Genomic DNA, 18833 nt, shown 5'->3' with positions numbered 1-18833 from the left:
GCTCAGATGGGGAAACATGAGTTTCATTCCAAAACGCTATATATACATTTTCAGAAATGTTGGTGAATTATCTCATATTGTTAAAATAAATTATTAAACCACTACAAGGCTTTATAAAGACTTCTAAAGTGGGTAATTTACACATTAAATGCACATTTGCTGGTATTTTCCTGCCGTGAGAAACTGAGTCAAATTAACATGGCATCTGTAAGTGCATTCATCTTTAGATATCTAGGTGAGACAACCACATATCACAGTCAAATATACAGGATACCAACATCCCATTCCTGCTAAGCAATGGATATATAGCGTTTTGCAAAAAAACACATTTTCATACACATCGAAAATCTAGAACAGTTATATAGAATGTACCCTTAACTTATTCACTATCATCAGCCGATTTAGAATATTACATTTATATATACATTTTTTAATTGAACCTTTATTTAACTAGGCAAGTCAGTTTTGAGCCTCACGTTTTTAGCAAAAAATTTTTTTGCAATTATGTTGCTTGTTGTGCCTCATATTCTGGCATTAATATGTGTCACATATCAGTTTGCAACCAATGAAGAAAAAAAAAGTCATTGAGTTAATAAAGCCTCATACAGACATGGTCTCTTTTTGCTTTCTTAAGTAAGGCAGCTCATAAATGCAGGTGTTTCAGCCTTTCTCAGTGCTTTCTGTGGTGGTGGGGCAGCCAGCGATAAATACAGAGAGTAGGGGTTGGTAATGTTCTCTAGTTGCGCCGTGATTGGTTCAGTGTTCTGTCACTCAAGGGGAACCTACGTCACCTCAAAATCTATGAGGAGAGCTCGAATATTCAAGCCTGGGTGCTTGGGTGCTGCCATAGAGTTACATTAGAAGTGCCCATCCAATAATGCTCAAGGTCATTGGCCACAGATAAAATGACATCAAATCAGGTTATATTTACCGTAGCTTTGATTGGACTGATCATGTCAACATCATATTTTCTAAATCTTAGCTACCAAGCTAGCAGTCATCATCATGAATCCAGTCAACAATCTACTGGCAAATCCTTTCCAATCCTTGTCATATGAAGAGAAATTATGAAGAGAAATTATAGATAAAATGTATCGGTGCTCATCAACCATTGGACATCAACATTACACAACAAGTTGGAAATCGCAAACTCAACGAGTGGTTTGGAAGGAATCAGTGGCTAACTACAAGCTTAACAAAGCAATCACTAGCCTGCAATTCAGCATGACTTCTGCCGCATTCAAAACAACTGGAAACTCGGAACTGGGAAATCTTAGACTTCAGTGAGTTCAAGACAACTGGGAACTCCGACTGGGAAAACAAATTTTGAACGGTCATCCAACTCGGAATTCCAAGTCACATATTGTATCAAACTGATGGAATGTTAGGTGTCTCATTGAAAGTCTAACATCTACCATGACTACTGGATGTTTCAAATTCTTATAAATAACAAAACAATCAACACCGTAACAACAATATTGCTTTTTTAATAAATGCTTTTATTAAAGCGTAAAACTTTGCTAACAAAAATTACATCATCAAACATCACTGGCCTGACTTGAGCAGCTCTGTCCGGGGATGGAGCCAGCAACTTAGCTGCTACCGGTCCGGTCCAGGCTACCTGCAGACCTCCTCCCAGACCTCCTTTTCAGCACCTCCCCTTAACAGGTGAGGTGGTGGAAATGATCAGAGTTGCGTTCAACTTGAATAAAGATGAGAAACTCTGGTTTGTGGAGCCACTGGTCTGAGGGGAGGACTTCTGTTTAAACCATGTCCATTTGGGGATATTTTCTAGGACTGTAGAGGTGGTGAGTAGAGATGATTTTAATTAGGATAAAGATGAGAACCTCTGCTCTGGGGAGGAGGGTCACTGACCTTCGATGGTTTGTTGGCTGATAAAGAGGATACTTGCTGGCTTGAGGAGACGATAATGTTTTGTGGAGGAAATGTGGCTTGATGACTTAAAGAGGAGGAGGAATTATTGGGCGACACTTTTAATGACCAACGTAACCTCAGTGGAACTGTGGCTTCTTCGAGTTCCAGCTCTAGGCAGACAGCACGTCAGGAATGCTGTAAGACATCAGAGACAGGTAAGTATCTATATATTTACATGTGTGTTGCATGTACACTAAACCCTCACATTTGGATAATAGAAGTGACAACATATATATTAACAGTGTAAAACATGAATAGATGTTTAAACATTCTTTACCCCATCTTAATTCTCTTCCAGATGCCTGGCCTTTTCTTTTTCTTTGAGGTTAGCTCTGATGTTTCAGCCTCTTCTGGAGCTTCTAGCTGCTGGCTGTCTGGCCCCCCCTGTTGGTTCTCTGGCCACTCCTGCTGGTTCTCTGAACTCCCCTCCTGGTTCTCTGCCCATGCCTGTTGCCTCCTTGGCCTTTCCTGGTAGTCATCTCCAGATCCAGTGGGCTGTGTTGTCTCCAGATAACCGTGGCTGTGTTGGGTGGTGAGACACCGGGTGTTGATTTGAGCATCAGCCTCCAGATTCATCTGCTCCAGGTAATGTCCCTTCATCTTCCCCCTCTCCTCCTTCAGTTTCTGATGAGTTTGTTTTTTAAGCAGGCTGCTCTCTCCACTGCTTATTAAAATCCTCCATCTTCTTCCTTCTCTTCTCAGCCTTCAGCAGCTCCTTCCTCTTCTCCCTCTCTCTCTCTGCCCGTGTCATGGTGGCTGTTAGCCGTGTGTGTCCAGGGATGGCTGGTAGGGGAGAAGAAGTAGAGTTCACATTCAACTTAGGGATCTGGTAGCAACTTAAATGTAATGGACACAGGGAATGAAGAATAGAAAACACAATTGGATCTCAATGATTCTTTACTCTTTTCAGTTGAGCAAGGCATGGAATTTGTCAATAAAGTGCAATAATTCCCATCCCGAATTGACCTGACCCTAAGTTTAACATGAGTCCCGAATGGCACCTATTCTTTGTATAGTGCCCGGGAATATGTGATCGCTTAGGGCCGCATGGCCACTAGTAGCCCCCGGATCCCTCCAAAACACGTTTTTGTGTGTGTTTTTTAGGAACTCTTTCTGGGTCTCTACTTAGTCTTGAGAGTTAGACTAGTAGATGACACAATGTACCATTTAAACACGTGGTTGTTACATCAGCAGTATTTTTCTTGTTATGTCAGTCATTCACTCAATTAGCCATGTCAGCTAACATATTCTTTAGACAGTAGTTTTATATTGAAACAATGATGCAACATGGTGACTGGTGTGGAACTAATGTGTGTAGAGGAGACTAAAGAGGATGATGTCATAAGCAGAGGGAAAACAGGTCTTACCTATGTGGACGATCTTATAGCCCTCCTCAGCTTCTCTCTGATACGTTCTCTCGATCTTTTTGAGGTTCCTCTCCTCCCACTTCTTATTTATCCAGCCCACAGCTCTCCTTCGGATACTTTTATCAGGTGGGAGAATGTCCTCCTTGTCTTCTTCCTTTTCCTCCTCCTCCTCTAAGTCACCCCTCTTGTAATTTTCAAGGATCTCCCTTCTTTCCTCTTCCACCATCTCCTCTCTTCTGTTTGCCTCTATTATCTCTCTCTCTCTGATTAAAGCTAAATGGCCTTTAATGGCTCTCTTTCTCTCCTCCTCTCTCTCTTCCTCTCTCTGCCTCTCCTCCTCGCTTAGTCTGAACATTTCTTTCTGTCTAGCAATTCCAATCTCTTGTTTTTTATCCTGCTCCTCTTGTTGTCTTGCCCTCTCCTGTTTTCTTTCCATCTCCAGCCGTCTTTCCTCCTTCTCCCTCCTGATTTGTTGTCCTCTTTCTATGTGTTCTCGTTCCCCCTTCAACACTTCTAACCTTCTCTCTTCACGTCTATTGAAGACTTCCCGTGCTTTTGCTTTAACATTAACTACTACATGTTTCTTCATGCTTACTTCCTTTGCTCTCTCTTCTCTTTCCCTGTACTCTTCCTCTGCTTCCTTAATCACTTCCTGCTTTTCTTCCATCTCTCTCTCCTGTTCTATCTCCAGTTCATTCTGTCCTTCAATTTCCCCCAAAATATTTTTCTGTCCCTCCTTTCTTCTTCCTGCTTCCCTCTCTCTCATGATCATGTTTTCTTTCTCCATCTCTTTCTGTTGCTGATCTTTTAATTCCATCTCTCTCTGATTATCATTGTCTTTCTCCCTTTCTTTCTCTTTCTCCATTTGTTTCTGTCTCTCCTCTTGTTCTTGTCCTCTGTGTATCTCTTCTATCTCTCTCTGTCTCTTGTTCTCCTTCTCTCTTCCCTCCTTCTCCATGTCAATTTGCTTCTGTTTCCATATATCTTCTTCTTCTTGATATCTCTCAAACGTTCTCTTTCTCTCCTCTTGTTGTTGTTGTCTCTCTTTCTCCTCGATCACTCTCTGTCTCTCTTCTTCTCTTTCTTCCTCTTCCATCTCTATTTGCTTCTGTTTACATATTTCTTCTTCATGCTCTCTTTCAATCTCTCTCTGTCTCTCTTCTTCTCTTTCCATATTTTTCTGTCTCTTCTCCATTCTCTTCCTTTTGATCTCTCTCTGTCTCTCTTCTTCTTGTTCTTCCGCTTCCTTCTCTATTTGCTTCTGTTTACATATTTCTTCTTCATTCTCTCTTTCAATCTCTCTCTGTCTCTCTTCTTCTCTTTCCATATTTTTCTGTCTCTTCTCCATTCTCTTCCTTTTGATCTCTCTCTGTCTCTCTTTCTCCCTCTCTCGTTCTTCCTCTTCCATCTCTATTTGCTTCTGTTGACATCTTTCTTCTTCATACTCTCTTTCAATCTCTCTCTGTCTCTCTTTCTCCCTCTCTCGTTCTTCCTCTTCCATCTCTATTTGCTTCTGTTGACATCTTTCTTCTTCATACTCTCTTTCAATCTCTCTCTGTCTCTCTTCTTCTCTTTCTTCCTCTTCCATCTCTATTTGCTTCTGTTGACATCTTTCTTCTTCATACTCTCTTTCAATCTCTCTCTGTCTCTCTTTCTCCCTCTCTATTTCTTCCTCTTCCATCTCTATGTGCTTCTGTTTGCGTCTCTCCTCTTCTTCTTCTCTCTCCATCTCCTTCTTCTTCTCATCTTCTTGTTGTCTCTGTTTTGGTATTTTCTCCATTCTCTTTCTTTCTACCTCTTTCTGTTTGTTGTTCTCCCCCTCCATCTTCTCCTCCATGTCCATTTGGGTCTGTTTCCATTTATATTTGTCTGTTTCCATATTTTCTAAATCTATCAGCTGTTCCTTGATTTTCTTGAAGACTTCCTCCAAATCAGACTTCTTTTTGTCATTGATGAGGGCTGTCTCCATCTCCATCTCTCTCTCCACTCTATTTTTTATCTCCTTTTCACTTTGTCTCCAATCATTTTCTCTCTCTCTGTCTCTATCAAATGTTCTCTCTGGTTCAGTCTCGTCTTTCAATCTAATCTCTTCTTTCATTCTCGCAACCTCTCTGTCTAACACTAGTACATTTTGGTTAACCTGTTTCACTCTCTCATTCTGTCTTCTATACGCTTCTTTCGCTCTTTCAAATTTGATTTTGTATTGAATCTCTTTTGTTGTCATATCTTCTTTCAGTCTCTCAACCTCTCTCTCTAACTCTTTTACCTTTTCGTTAACCAGTTTGACTTTCTCATTCTCTGCAATACGCATGTCTCTTTCTCTTTCAAATATGATTTCCTTTTCAGTCTCTTTCAATCTCTCAATCTCTCGTTCTAACGCTTTTATCGTTTCTTCTGCCTGTTTCACTTTCTTCTTAATTTCTTGTCTTTCCAATTCTGCTTTTCTCTCCCTTTCCATCTCCCTTTCTTTCTCCTTTTCCCTCTCTCTTTCCCTCTCTCTTTCTGTCTCAATAGGTTTGTTGTTCCAGGCCAGTCTTGGTCGATGATCCTCCATGACTTTCTGCCATAGCCTCAATCTCTCTATCTCTTGCTTAATTTGAAAAGGTTAAATTAGTGATAATCTATGACCAAGACATACTTTCAAAGCATTTGCAGAGAATGATACATAGAAATACAACTTAGACCTAGGTAATTGAATCAAACACTGGACAACATCAATAGCAGGGTCATTTTGATCAATTCATCTGGACAATTCATTGTCAATTAATGTATTGACATGGTTTGAAAAAATTATGAGACATTTTATGGAATGAATTATGTCCAAAATGTGTACAAATACAAACACACAACTAGCTTGCCCATTCAGTTAGGGGTTTGATAAATTCCCGTTGCAATTTAATGTTGCCTCTGATGTTTATGCTTGTAGAAATTACTCCTACAAATGATGTTTCACTAATGCAATTATTTACAACCTGCACAGATACAGTTATCAACAACAACAACAGTAATGACGTTAATAAGGAAGTGGATATTCAACCGGCAGAAGAAAGGCGTAGGGGTTGAGATAAATGAAGGTTAGGTTTAGGACCTAGGGTTGGGTTATGGTAAAGGTTAGGTATAGTTTCAGTGAGGTTAAGGTAAGGGTTAACGTTTAGGAAAGGCATAAACTTTAACATTGGGTTAGCATACAGCTGTCTGCCGCCATTCATTTTCAGCCGGGTGAATATACACTGCCTTTTAATAATAACAATGACATGTCTTACGTGGGCCAGGTGTAGGTCCACCATCAGCAGCTCCAGCAGTTGTTTGAGTCTGTTGATCTCCTGCATTTTTCTCTGGTTCACCTCCCATTCTGTGGCTCTCTCTGCCTCCCTCTGTCTCCCTGCTTCTCTCTTTCTCTCTGCTTCTCTCTGTCTCTCTGCTTCCCTCTGGCTCTCTGCCTCCCTCTGGCTCTCTGCCTCCCTCTGGCTCTCTGCCTCCCTCTGGCTCTCTGCCTCCCTGTGGCTCTCTGCCTCCCTGTGGCTCTCTGCCTCCCTCAGTCTCAGGATCTCAGCCTTCCACTCTTTCATTATACCCCTTTCTACTCTTCTTCTCCTCCTTTCATCTTTCAAAAGGGCTCTGAGATGGTCTGTCTCAGACTGTAGTTGTTCAATCATCTCGTCCTTCTCCGTTCCACCATTCCTCTTCTTCTTTTCCTCCTCCCAGAGGCACACTTGAAGTCTGTCCATCTCCTTCTTCTGATTTCGGATCGTTCGATCCTTCCCCCTCAACTCAAGCATGTGGGCTTCCTTCTCTGTACAGGTCTTCTTCTCTTCCCTCAGGAACTGAACCTCCATCTCTGCCTGCTTGTAGCTGGGAGTGAAGGAATGTTAACACATTATTTATGAAGTGAACTCAGACAATTTATTACAATATTACAATAATAATTAAACTTCTGCTCAATTAAACTGCCTTTAATAACAAAACTCACTCAACTGTGACTTACAGTACGTGAATGTGATGAGTTGACTGTCCATGATGGGCAGAGGTGGGTAATGTATAGCTCTGGTCCAGGGCGTTACGTACAGCTTGCAGACACTGAGCCTTCCTTCAGCAAGCCGCACATAATGCCCTGGACCAGAGCTAGGTTATGTGATGAATGACTTACAGACTGTTCCACATGATAGGAGGGGGTAAGAAGACAGTCCCAGTAGGAGACGGAGATCGTCCAGAAGAAGAAGAGGTGTCCATCTCCTCAGAAACTGCAGGAAAGGTCTACAAGTTTTATTTCTGGAAAATACAGAGATGCCTTCTTTCAGCAACAATGTGTGTTTCTATGTTTATGTCACTAGATGGTGCCATTTTACACAACATTTACTCACCAGGTCAGTGAATTCAGAAACAGCCTTCAGACTACAGTACTCAAGCTCTAGCCTACAACCCATCATGCATCAGCACGACTAATATAATAATACCTCATCACAATTTAATAATCACAGTACACCTGGATTGTGTTCACAAAGTGTTTCCGGGTAGGAGTGCTGATCTAGGATCAGGTCCCCTCCTGTCAATCAAAACGTATTCAGTTTGATTTAAAAGACTAAACGGATTATTGATCAGCACTCCTTCTACGAGACTTTGTGAATATGAGCCTATGTGAAAGAACCTTTCTGGTATATGCTGTCTAGACAGTACACAGACAGACTTGCCATGACAGATTTATAGGCTAAGTAGGCTAGCGGATGGTTAATGTATTGTAAACTTTTGAAAATATTTGACTCACCTCAAATCACACTTGTCAAACCGCAGTTTTAGTGTGGAATCGAATAACATCTTCGGCATTAACTTTCTCTGGTCTGGAGCTGTATTGTTGCGTCATTTGAAACGCTTGAGCGTCATAATCCGTTCACCGCGCCTGCTTGATTGACAGCTAGGGGTTCTCCTGCGCATCAGTGTCCAAAAGTCGATATGGTTTAGCTACTCATAATTGATCAAGACATTTATAACTATTTTCACTTGACTTTTATTTCGTGTATTTTTGCCTAAGGTTATTTGGTAGTCTATGTTGTGTGATTTGTCTTTGTATGGGCCTAAAGTTCAATTAAATACAAACAGCATGGCCTGCAAACATGGCCTGCAAACATTTCCCACACAAATACAAATGTGGGTGTTGAGTGAGAACACAAGATATTAACAGAACAGCCATAACTGTACAAACAAACATACAATCACAACTCTGTTGCACCTGTCCAGGTCGAACTGTTCAGTATGTCACCATCACCAACTGCTGGACTACACCTGTTCCCCGGAGTACAAGAATCCAGTTGATCCGTTTTCAATTGACCACCGTTACCTCAAGAACCGCCTATTCCAATGAATTATAACCTCTTATTAGTTGGTCCCTGTGACAGTCAAATCCCAACGCCCTAACCGCCTGCCTGTTGAGTGTGCCTGTTGATTGTGGTGCTCTCTTTGGATCTAATCTCTCCGCTGTAGTAGTGATGGGATTTCTGAGTCTTTTCGGTGATCCGGAACATTTGGCTCCGTTCAAGTAAAAGAGCGGGTTCATTTGGCTAATAAACGGATCTTCCTTCAAAATGCTTAGAATCAATCTAGAACAATGAAAAAAATGCAAATATTCAATGTAAAAGCCAAAAGGTAGGCTTCCATTAAGTCAGATCGTAAAATGCGCTTTAAAAAAAGAAGAACTCGTTTTTAAGCATAAAATAAATCCTCGTGGACCAGATTGACCCGCTCTCCCCACTATTTATTGTTTCTGCAGTGAGGATTTATCCCCTTTAGAGAGCCATTTACAGATGAATGGCTCTTTCACCGATGCAATTCGGTTCCCGAGGTTCAACAAAAAGATCCGTTCAATAAGAGCCGTTCGTTCGTGAACGACACATCACCACACTGTAGTTCTCCACCATTGCGTATCGTGAGCTGGAGGAGCGTTCGTCCAACTTCTCATCCAAGTAAATGGCAGCGGCGCATCATCCATCCGCTGAACTCCCAAGGGACTGGGAGGATAGTTCACGATGCAACAAGCGTTTGGGGAGTACATTCGTTGTTGAAAGAAAGTTCAGACGCCATTGAAACGCAATGACTGTTTTTAAATTCTTGAAGGACTCTTGCTCCAGGGAAAATCTCAGCAGCGATGTCTCTGCAGTGCGTCAGAGGTGAGATCTTTTCCTTCTTCACTATGCTTATTATACTGTACATATCTGTCACATTAATGACATTGCACTCAGGAAAGTTGTCTGTAGGCTATTGGGGAGATGTGCATAGACGTTGAGTTGTCACGTTCCAGTCCAAACATAACCTGGGATGTGAGACATGTTGACATGTTGTCTTTAGATGTAGATTATATTTTGGTTTTATATTTCATATTTGATTGATAATTAGGTCTATGACTTTTGATTTCACTTTGGCTACCTTGCACCATATTGTCCTCTCTTGCTATATCTTACACTTTATGCTCTTGTGCAGATCTTCTCTCTAAACAATAGTCATGATAGTTTGAATGAGTTGAGTAAACTACACTGTTGTTATCTTCTCAGTCTGTACTGTACTGTCCCTGGAAGACACTCCATAGTTCACCTAGATCCAGTCCACTTTGTGCCACTGGTCAACTAATCATCAAAACCTCTGATTAGTGAATCAGGTGTGCTGGTGGTGGAATACATGATATGAACTGGTTAGGGGGAGGACAGGTTTGAGAAGGGAAAGACTAAATGGACTTTTCTGACCAGCATCCCATTGACAGCCCGTCTGGCCAAAATCTTGAAACTGACTCTAACCTAATCACTAACAAAAACCAAACCCTTAAAGGTAGTCTCATCATTGGTGTGATTCAGACTGTAGTTTCTCAGTGTCCAGTAAACCTTCTCTCATCATGGGTGTGATTCAGACTGTAGTTTCTCACAGTGTCCAGTAAACCTCCTCATCATGGGTGTGATTCAGCCTGAAGCTGGAAAGGCCAGAAGCAACCAACCCGACCACTTTATTACTAGTTGGGGATGGATAGCATCTCTAGAGTCACAGTAGGGCATTTCCATGTAAAAGGACCCAGGACCACCAATGTGATGTTCATAGGAGCATGTGTAATTGGGTGCCAAATGAAATCTAAGAGTGTATATTTTTGCGAAATGTAATTCTAGATACATTTTTCAACCAGTGAAGGCTTTGATTTCTGGGTAAACAAATAATAATGTTGACGTAAAGACCCCTGCCTACTAATATCAACACTTATATTTGGGTTTGGGGAAATTGTTTAAGGAATATTGACTTGTGCCTTGTAATTCCGTTACCAAAAACCCAAATAACTTTCAGATATTTTCACATTTGGATTTGTGAGGAGGGAGGATAATGAAAGTTCACAGAAGTAACAAGTAATGTTGGAGCTAACAATTAGTTCTAGTGATTTTTCTGATATATATTTTGTTTGTGAATTATTAAGTGATTAAAACTCGTAATTCCGTTACCAAAATGGTAGCAGAATAACCAAAAAATCTGTTACTCTGACCAGACTGACTGATTTGGTTTCTTTTCACAGACACTATAAATGATTAACTGTATATCTCAGGAGTCATATTGAGTTGGTTTAAGTCTCAGTGGTCACACTGCACATGATTCAGAGTCAAGCTTACTGATTCAGAATCAAACTGACTGATTCAGGATCTCTGTTAACACTAGAACCGCTGGGCCTCAAGACACCCCCCATCAAGCTGATGAGCAGTCATTTTGACTGCAGCATTCTAACAGTGTAATACATTTCATATATGCTATCGCAAAAATAATCATTTGGTTGTTTTTATGAAAGCCATAAAAACATTGGAATACCATTTTTATTTGATATACAATAACACTGTAGCGGGTTTCTTATGTACCACAGGAGAACCAAGAAATGAAGAGCGACACCACGGCTGTCTTTCAGGCTTTTATTTTGATCTGCAATAGTATTGTGAAAAGACAGGACAGGAACACATCAGTCTCCAAAGCACCATCTGACAAGTTGTTCTACACAGGAGCATGAAGAAAGGTAAAACGCATGTCTCACATCCCCAATACATTGCTAGGTGCTTTCAGTGTTGACAGTACCAAAATACAACAACTCATGTACAAAAACACTGCAACACAAACAAATTACAACGTGAAATCGCCTCTATCCCATTCTGACCGTAGAGGACCAAACTACATCTCCTACAATGCAACGCCAGCACCAGTCAGCAGCTCAGCTAACTGTCTGCATCACAGAAAGGCATGCTAGCTAGCAACAGCAGCACTTTTAGCACACTCTAAACTATATTAATAACAACAATAAAACTCTGAAAGTTACATGTTTCAAGAGTCTTGTTAGGATTTATGTTTATGCACTATAGCCCGCTACCATATTGTTTGAAGATTAATATTGTTTTGTTACACACACACACAAACAATACAGATGTGTAGGTGTGTAAAGACTGATCAACATAGAGGGATAGGCTATACAAGCTGTGGTCAATCTGGAGAGGGGAGGGGTGCATATCTCTAAGCCAACCAGGGGGGGTAGGGCACTGGACAATACCATATTAGGAACTGTTTGAGTGTAGAATCGACGGAGACACAAGACGGATCTAATCTACCCAACAACCAGATGCGGACAGAGGAGAGCACTAAGGGACTTGGACAAGTCCGAGTGCCAGCATAGGCTGAGCAAAGTTTAAACCGCGCTCAGCCTCTACTATGATAGGCCAACGGACAGGTTGGAACTAAAGCTGTCATAGTATAAAAACTGTTATTTGAGCACATTCCACAGTTCTCTGTTCTACCCTGCGCGGAGATACAGTGAACCCGTATATACGAAAATTGCATTTACCATTTATCGCTTGAGTTTAATTAAAATACTTAAAGTATATTCGGTGACTCTGAATCACATTTTGTCCTGATACCAGATTTGAACTGACGCAAATCTCTTTCAGTCTCACACTCCCTTATAACAATATCTACAGCATTAACCTTGGGATGCTTTATTTATTTCACGTTATGGACTTCTACAAAGGAGTAATCTGCAACACATACAGTGGGGCAAAAAAGTATTTAGTCAGCCACCAATTGTGCAAGGTCTCCCACTTAAAAAGATGAGAGAGGCCTGTAATTTTCATCATAGGTACACTTCAACTATGACAGACAAAATGAGAGAAAAAAAACAGAAAATCACATTGTAGGATTTTTAATGAATTTATTTGCAAATTATGGTGGAAAATAAGTATTTGGTCACCTACAAACAAGCAAGATTTCTGGCTCTCACAGACCTGTAACTTCTTCTTTAAGAGGCTCCTCTGTCCTCCACTCGTTACCTGTATTAATGGCACCTGTTTGAACTTGTTATCAGTATAAAAGACACCTGTCCACAACCTCAAACAGTCACACTCCAAACTCCACTATGGCCAAGACCAAAGAGCTGTCAAAGGACACCAGAAACAAAATTGTAGACCTGCGGCTGGGAAGACTGAATCTGCAATAGGTAAGCAGCTTGGTTTGAAGAAATCAACTGTGGGAGCAATTATTAGGAAATGGAAGACATACAAGACCACTGATAATCTCCCTCGATCTGGGGCTCCACGCAAAATGATCACAAGAACGGTCAGCAAAAATCCCAGAACCACACGGGGGGACCTAGTGAATGACCTGCAGAGAGCTGGGACCAAAGTAACAAAGCCTACCATCAGTAACACACTACGCCGCCAGGGACTCAAATCCTGCAGTGCAGACGTGTCCCCCTGCTTAAGCCAGTACATGTCCAGGCCCGTCTGAAGTTTGCTAGAGAGCATTTGGATGATCCAGAAGAAGATTGGGAGAACGTCATATGGTCAGATGAAACCAAAATAGAACTTTTTGGTAAAAACTCAACTCGTCGTGTTTGGAGAACAAAGAATGCTGAGTTGCATCCAAAGAACACCATACCTACTGTGAAGCATGGGGGTGGAAACATCATGCTTTGGGGCTGTTTTTCTGCAAAGGGACCAGGACGACTGATCCGTGTAAAGGAAAGATTGAATGGGGCCATGTATCGTGAGATTTTGAGTGAAAACCTCCTTCCATCAGCAAGGGCATTGAAGATGAAACGTGGCTGGGTCTTTCAGCATGACAATGATCCCAAACACACCGCCCGGGCAACGAAGGAGTGGCTTCGTAAGAAGCATTTCAAGGTCCTGGAGTGGCCTAGCCAGTCTCCAGATCTCAACCCCATAGAAAATCTTTGGAGGGAGTTGAAAGTCCGTGTTGCCCAGCAACAGCCCCAAAACATCACTGCTCTAGAGGAGATCTGCATGGAGGAATGGGCCAAAATACCAGCAACAGTGTGTGAAAACCTTGTGAAGACTTACAGAAAACGTTTGACCTCTGTCATTGCCAACAAAGGGTATATAACAAAGTATTGAGATAAACTTTTGTTATTGACCAAATACTTTTTTTCCACCATAATTTGCAAATAAATTCATAAAAAATACTACAATGTGATTTTCATTTTTTTTTTTTTTCATTTTGTCTGTCATAGTTGAAGTGTACCTATGATGAAAATTACAGGCCTCTCTCATCTTTTTAAGTGGGAGACCTTGCACAATTGGTGGCTGACTAAATACTTTTTTTGCCCAACTGTACCTTTCTCTCAGTGTTTTCTCGGACTGAGGAGAGCGGGAGCTACGGGTAGTACCAGGGTGTTAGTAGGTGACGCAAGCACCCGGATGAAATAAAATACATTTAATGAAACAAAACCCGAAGATGTTAACATCATTCAGCTACTGTAGCTGCCTACCTAACATCAACAGGCAGCACCAGTAGCGCAACAATTACAAATAGACACCAAAAGTAAAGTTCCTGGTGATCATAGCGATCTGACTCCCCCCTTCTGTCTGAACTTGGAATATTCCTGTTCGCGGGCTTGGGCCACTGACCCCCAACCTGGTTGTTATGTTCTGCGTTGTGTACTATTCTAATAATTTGAAGTTTGATGGAATAACCATTTGAACTCTACTACATTTATATGTAGATTATATTTTGGTTTTATATTTCATATTTGATTGATGATTAGGCCTATGACTTTTGATTCCACTTTGGCTACCTTGTGTAGCTTGGTTCATTCTGCGTTGTGTACTTTTAATTAGGACGCTGCCACAACTGAAGGTCTGCTAGTTGAATTATTTTTATTTGCCCTGCACACGAAGAGACAACACACATTATGTTAACCCTTGGCGCAGTCCTAGCCCTCAGGCACCTTGCTAGCCAAAAGTCAGGCAAAAGAGCGCCAAAAGGAAATAACAGGTGCTGTGTGCACACATTCAATGCACAACAGCACACCATACAATACAAGTAAAATGATACAGAACATAATTCGGACAACATAAAATACATACCTGCACACGAAGAGACAACACACATTATGTTAACCCTTGGCGCAGTCCTAGCTCTCAGGCACCTGCGCAAGCACATGGACACTCACTCAAACACTGTCCCAAGTACTCACAAGTTACAATAGATACCCTAGTTAGCGAGCTTTGTGAAACTTGTTAACATAAATCTTTATATTATCCACATTGTAAAAAACGTATGGTAGCATGACAGTACATTGTGTAACATTATGACGGTTTTATATTAAAACAATTTCGGAGACAAGGACAACATACCTTGCTATCCGAAGGTCAGGCAAAAGGGAACAATACGGGGGTACGGAAAGACAGATAACCCGCGATGGGCCAAACGAAAATATACAAAACTTTTACAATCACATGTATGTACAATATTGATATGAAAAAGTGTTTGTACACCAAAGAAAAACATTAGCTATGCAGCTGTAATTAAATTTAAAAAATACACTGAATTATTATTATTATTATCAAATTATTAACATCCCCTCTTGACCTGGCCTATTTGAATTGGTCCTTGTGTGCAACTTGGTGCATCATCTAGGGGAACAACATCACACTGCTACATTAAGTATAGTGATTGTAAGGTGTGGTGAAGGTAGGTATGGTAGGTGTGGTGATGGTAGGTGTGGTGAAGGTAGGTATGGTAGGTGTGGTTATGGTAGATGTGATGATGGTAGGTATGGTAGGTGTGGTGATGGCAGGTGTAATGATGGTAAATGTGGTGAAGTAATTATGGTATGGTATTTGTGGTGATGGTAGGTGTGGTGATGGTAGGTGAGATGGTTGGTGTAATGGTAGGTATAGTGATGGTAGGTGTGGTTATGTTAGGTGTGATGTAGGTGTGACAGTTGTGGTAGGTAGGTGTGATAGTTGTGGTAGATGGGTGTGATAGTTGTGGTAGGTAGGTAGGCAGGTTTGGTGGGTGTGGTGTGGTGATGGTAGGTGAGGTAGCTGTGGTGATGGTAGGTGTGGTGATGGTAGGTGTAATAGGTGTGGTGATGGTTTGTTTGGTGAAGGTAGGTATGGTGGGTGTGGTGAAGGTAGGTGTGGTAGGTTTGGTGATGGTAGGTATGTTACTTGTGGTGATGGTAGGTGTGGTTGGTGTGGTGGTAGTTGTGGTAGGTAAGTTTGGTAGGTGTGGTGATGATAGATATGGTAGGTATGGTGATGATAGGTGTGGTTGTTGTGGTAGGTAGGTATGGTGATAGTAGGTGTGGTGATGGTAGCTGTGTAGGTTTGGTGATAGTTGTGGTAGGTGTGGTATTTGTGGATTGTAAGTGTGTTGATGGTAGGTGTAATAGTTGTGGTAGGTTGATGTGGTAGTTGTGGTAGGTATGTGTGGTAGTTTTGGTAGGTAGGTGTGGTAGTTGTGGTACGTAGGTGTGGAAGTTGTGTTAGGTAAGTTTGGTGATGGTGGGTTTTGTAGTTGTGGTGATGATAGATATGGTGGGTATGGTGATGATAGGTGTGGTAGTTGTGGTAGGTAGGTGTGGTAGTTGTGCTAGGTAGGTTTGGTAGATGTGGTACGTAGGTGTGGTAGTTGTGGTAGTTGTGGTGATTAGGCTTGGGCGATATCCAGATGTTCATATTGTCATACCATTCTTCTCTCATACCGGGATTTACAGTATTACCGGCATAGCACATGAGCGGGTGCTAAAAACACAAGAAAAACCTATGGGCATCTATTACCAGAATGCTAACAAATTAGCACAAACTGATACCAAATTCACATAGACGCTGTTAGCTAAATGCTAACAACTGAAAACGAACAAACTAATTGCAAAGCAGTGGAGGCTGATGAGGGGAGGACAGCGCATAATAATGTCTGGAATGAAGTCAATTGAGTGGTATCAAACACATGGAAACCCCATCTTTGATGTGGTTGATACCACTCCATTGACTCCATTCCAACCATTATTATGAGTCACCGCCTCCTCAGTAGGTTCCACTGTTGCAAAGAAAGGCAAATCCAGCTCATAAAGTTATGTAAGGGATAATCAAGAGGGACTATGCGTTCTCTGGCAAATAATGAACACTGTGGAACTGAGTCCTAGCTTGCTATTATGAAAACCTAGTTCAACAATACCAATACTGTTTTCAATTTGACTTCATTTGTAATGTCCAAAAGTCCAAACGTAATTGCCGTGGATTGGAGGGAAGAGGTCTGTGAACCAATATCAGTTTGTTGTATTCATAAAAGTAATATGGGGTGGAAGCTACTGAAGTTTTAGGGAAGCATTTTTCAGGTAAAGTCAAGTCAAATTCATTTAAAAAAATTAAAGTAAATAAAATACAAAAGTAATTGACATTTATTAGTGGGATGTGGTTCCTGAACCAATGACAGTTGTTTGTATTTATTAAAGTAATATGGGGTGGAAGCTATTGATGTTTTAAGAAAGTATCTTTAATTTAAAGTCAATTTAAGTTGGTAGAATATCACCAAAGTCAAACAATACAAAAGTAATTGCTATTGATTGGAGGGATGAGGTCCCTGAACCAATCAAAGTTAGTTTTACTGATGAATGTCACATGGGGTGGAATCTATTGACATTTTACAGTATTATTCATGCAAATATAATTAACGTTTGTAAAAAAGTATCCAAAGTCAACAAATACAACACAAATTGCTGTTGATTGGAGGCATGACGTCCCTGAACCAATAACAGTTGGTTGTATGCATGAAAGTTATATGGAGGGGAAGATATTGATGTTTTTTTGAAGTACTTTTATGTAAAGTGATTTATTTGACATTTTGTAGATATTATAGAAGTTTTAAAAAATGTAACTAATTGCATTCGAGAGGTCTCTTTACAGTGTCAAATTTGTTTGAGATCTCTATGTCATGTAGTTGAGAAGGTACTGATATTTTTCATTTACATTTGCATTTTACATTTGCAGTTTTAAGACGGTTCCTTAACCCTCTGAGCAGAGGATAGCACATTTTTAGCTACATTTCACCTCCAAAAAGAGAATATGACACCGATTTGGAAAAACAAGGGGTTTAACTTATTCACTATCATCAGCCGATTTAGAATATTACATTTATATATTTTTTATTTATTTATTGAACCTTTATTTAACTAGGCAAGTCAGTTAAGAACAAATTCTTATTTACAACAACTACCTAGGAACAGTAGGTTAACTGCCTTGTTTCAGGGGAGGAATGACAGATTTTACCTTGTCAGCTCGGGGATTCTATCTAGCAACCTTTCGGTTACTGGCTTAACACTCTAGGTTACCTGCCGCCCCCGGTAGCCTAGTCATCCTTGCATGTTCCTTTGAAGAGATATTGAAGAGCAAAGTCTGAATCTTTAATATAAAGCTAACTTCACTGCTGTAAAACACTGTATGATTGAATCATCCAATTTTGATTCACCAATAAAAACGGTGAGCTCATCTTTTAATAATAATGTATTCATCATAGAATCATCTTTGATTATAGTATTGTCAGTGGCGAGCCATCATTTAGGGCAGGTGGGGCAGAGCCAAACCCGTTTTGAGCCCCACGTGTTTAGCAAAAAAACATTTTGCAATTATGTTGCTTGTTTTGCCTCATATTTTGGCATTAATATGTGTCACATATCAGTTTGCAACCAATGAAGAAAAAAAAGTCATTGAGTTAATAAAGCCTCATACAGACATGGTCTCTTTTTTGCTTTCTTGAGTAAGGCAGCTCATAAATGCAGGTGTTTCAGCCTTTCTCAGTGCTTTCTGTGGTGGTGGGGCAGCCAGCGATAAATACGGAGAGTAGGGGTTGGTAATGTTCTGTAGTTGCGCCGTGATTGGTTCAGTGTTCTGTCACTCAAGGGGACACTACGTCGTCACTGCAAAATCTATGAGGAGAGCTCGAATACTCAAGCCCCTTGGGTGCTGCCATAGAGTTACATTAGAAGTGCCCATCCAATAATTCTCAAGGTCATTGGCCACAGATAAAATGACATCAAATCAGGTTATATTTACCATAGCTTTGATTGGACTGATCATGTCAACATCATATTTTCTAAATCTTAGCTACCAAGCTAGGAGTCATCATCATGAATCCAGTCAACAATCTACTGGCAAATCCTTTCCAATCCTTGTCATATGAAGAGAAATTATGAAGAGAAATTATAGATAAAATGTATCGGTGCTCATCAACCATTGGACA

The 18833-nt window shown here is 40.8% G+C and overlaps 1 protein-coding gene across 2 annotated transcripts; it reads right to left on the bottom strand.

Annotated features, from left to right (window-relative positions):
• Window positions 1-3198: 3198 nt before the first annotated feature.
• On the bottom strand, window positions 3199-7565 carry LOC139575091 (octapeptide-repeat protein T2-like). Of its 2 annotated transcripts, XM_071400089.1 has the most exons (3): window positions 7450-7565; window positions 6566-7154; window positions 3199-3565 (listed from the first exon to the last, which is right to left on the bottom strand). In XM_071400089.1, exons 1-3 carry the CDS (start codon window positions 7530-7532, stop codon window positions 3497-3499), a joined length of 741 nt encoding a protein of 246 aa, XP_071256190.1. In that variant the 5' UTR covers window positions 7533-7565; the 3' UTR covers window positions 3199-3496. The 2 variants fall into 2 exon arrangements, with proteins under 2 accessions (XP_071256190.1, XP_071256189.1); XM_071400088.1 differs by lacking the exon at window positions 3199-3565 and having other exon boundaries at window positions 6169-7154.
• Window positions 7566-18833: the final 11268 nt, after the last annotated feature.

Source organism: Salvelinus alpinus, chromosome 5, assembly GCF_045679555.1.
Source record: "Salvelinus alpinus chromosome 5, SLU_Salpinus.1, whole genome shotgun sequence".
NCBI classification, from domain to species: Eukaryota; Metazoa; Chordata; class Actinopteri; order Salmoniformes; family Salmonidae; genus Salvelinus; species Salvelinus alpinus.
This window is presented reverse-complemented; position numbering and strand designations above follow the sequence as displayed.

Excerpts from the sequence above, each read along its gene's own strand:
- LOC139575091 (XM_071400088.1), bottom strand. The coding sequence starts at position 7,532 with ATGGACACCTCTTCTTCTTCTGGACGATCTCCGTCTCCTACTGGGACT. Across the intron at positions 7,155-7,449 it reads CCTATCATGTGGAACAGTCT|CTACAAGCAGGCAGAGATGG; the intron begins GTAAGTCATTCA and ends CTTCACTCCCAG.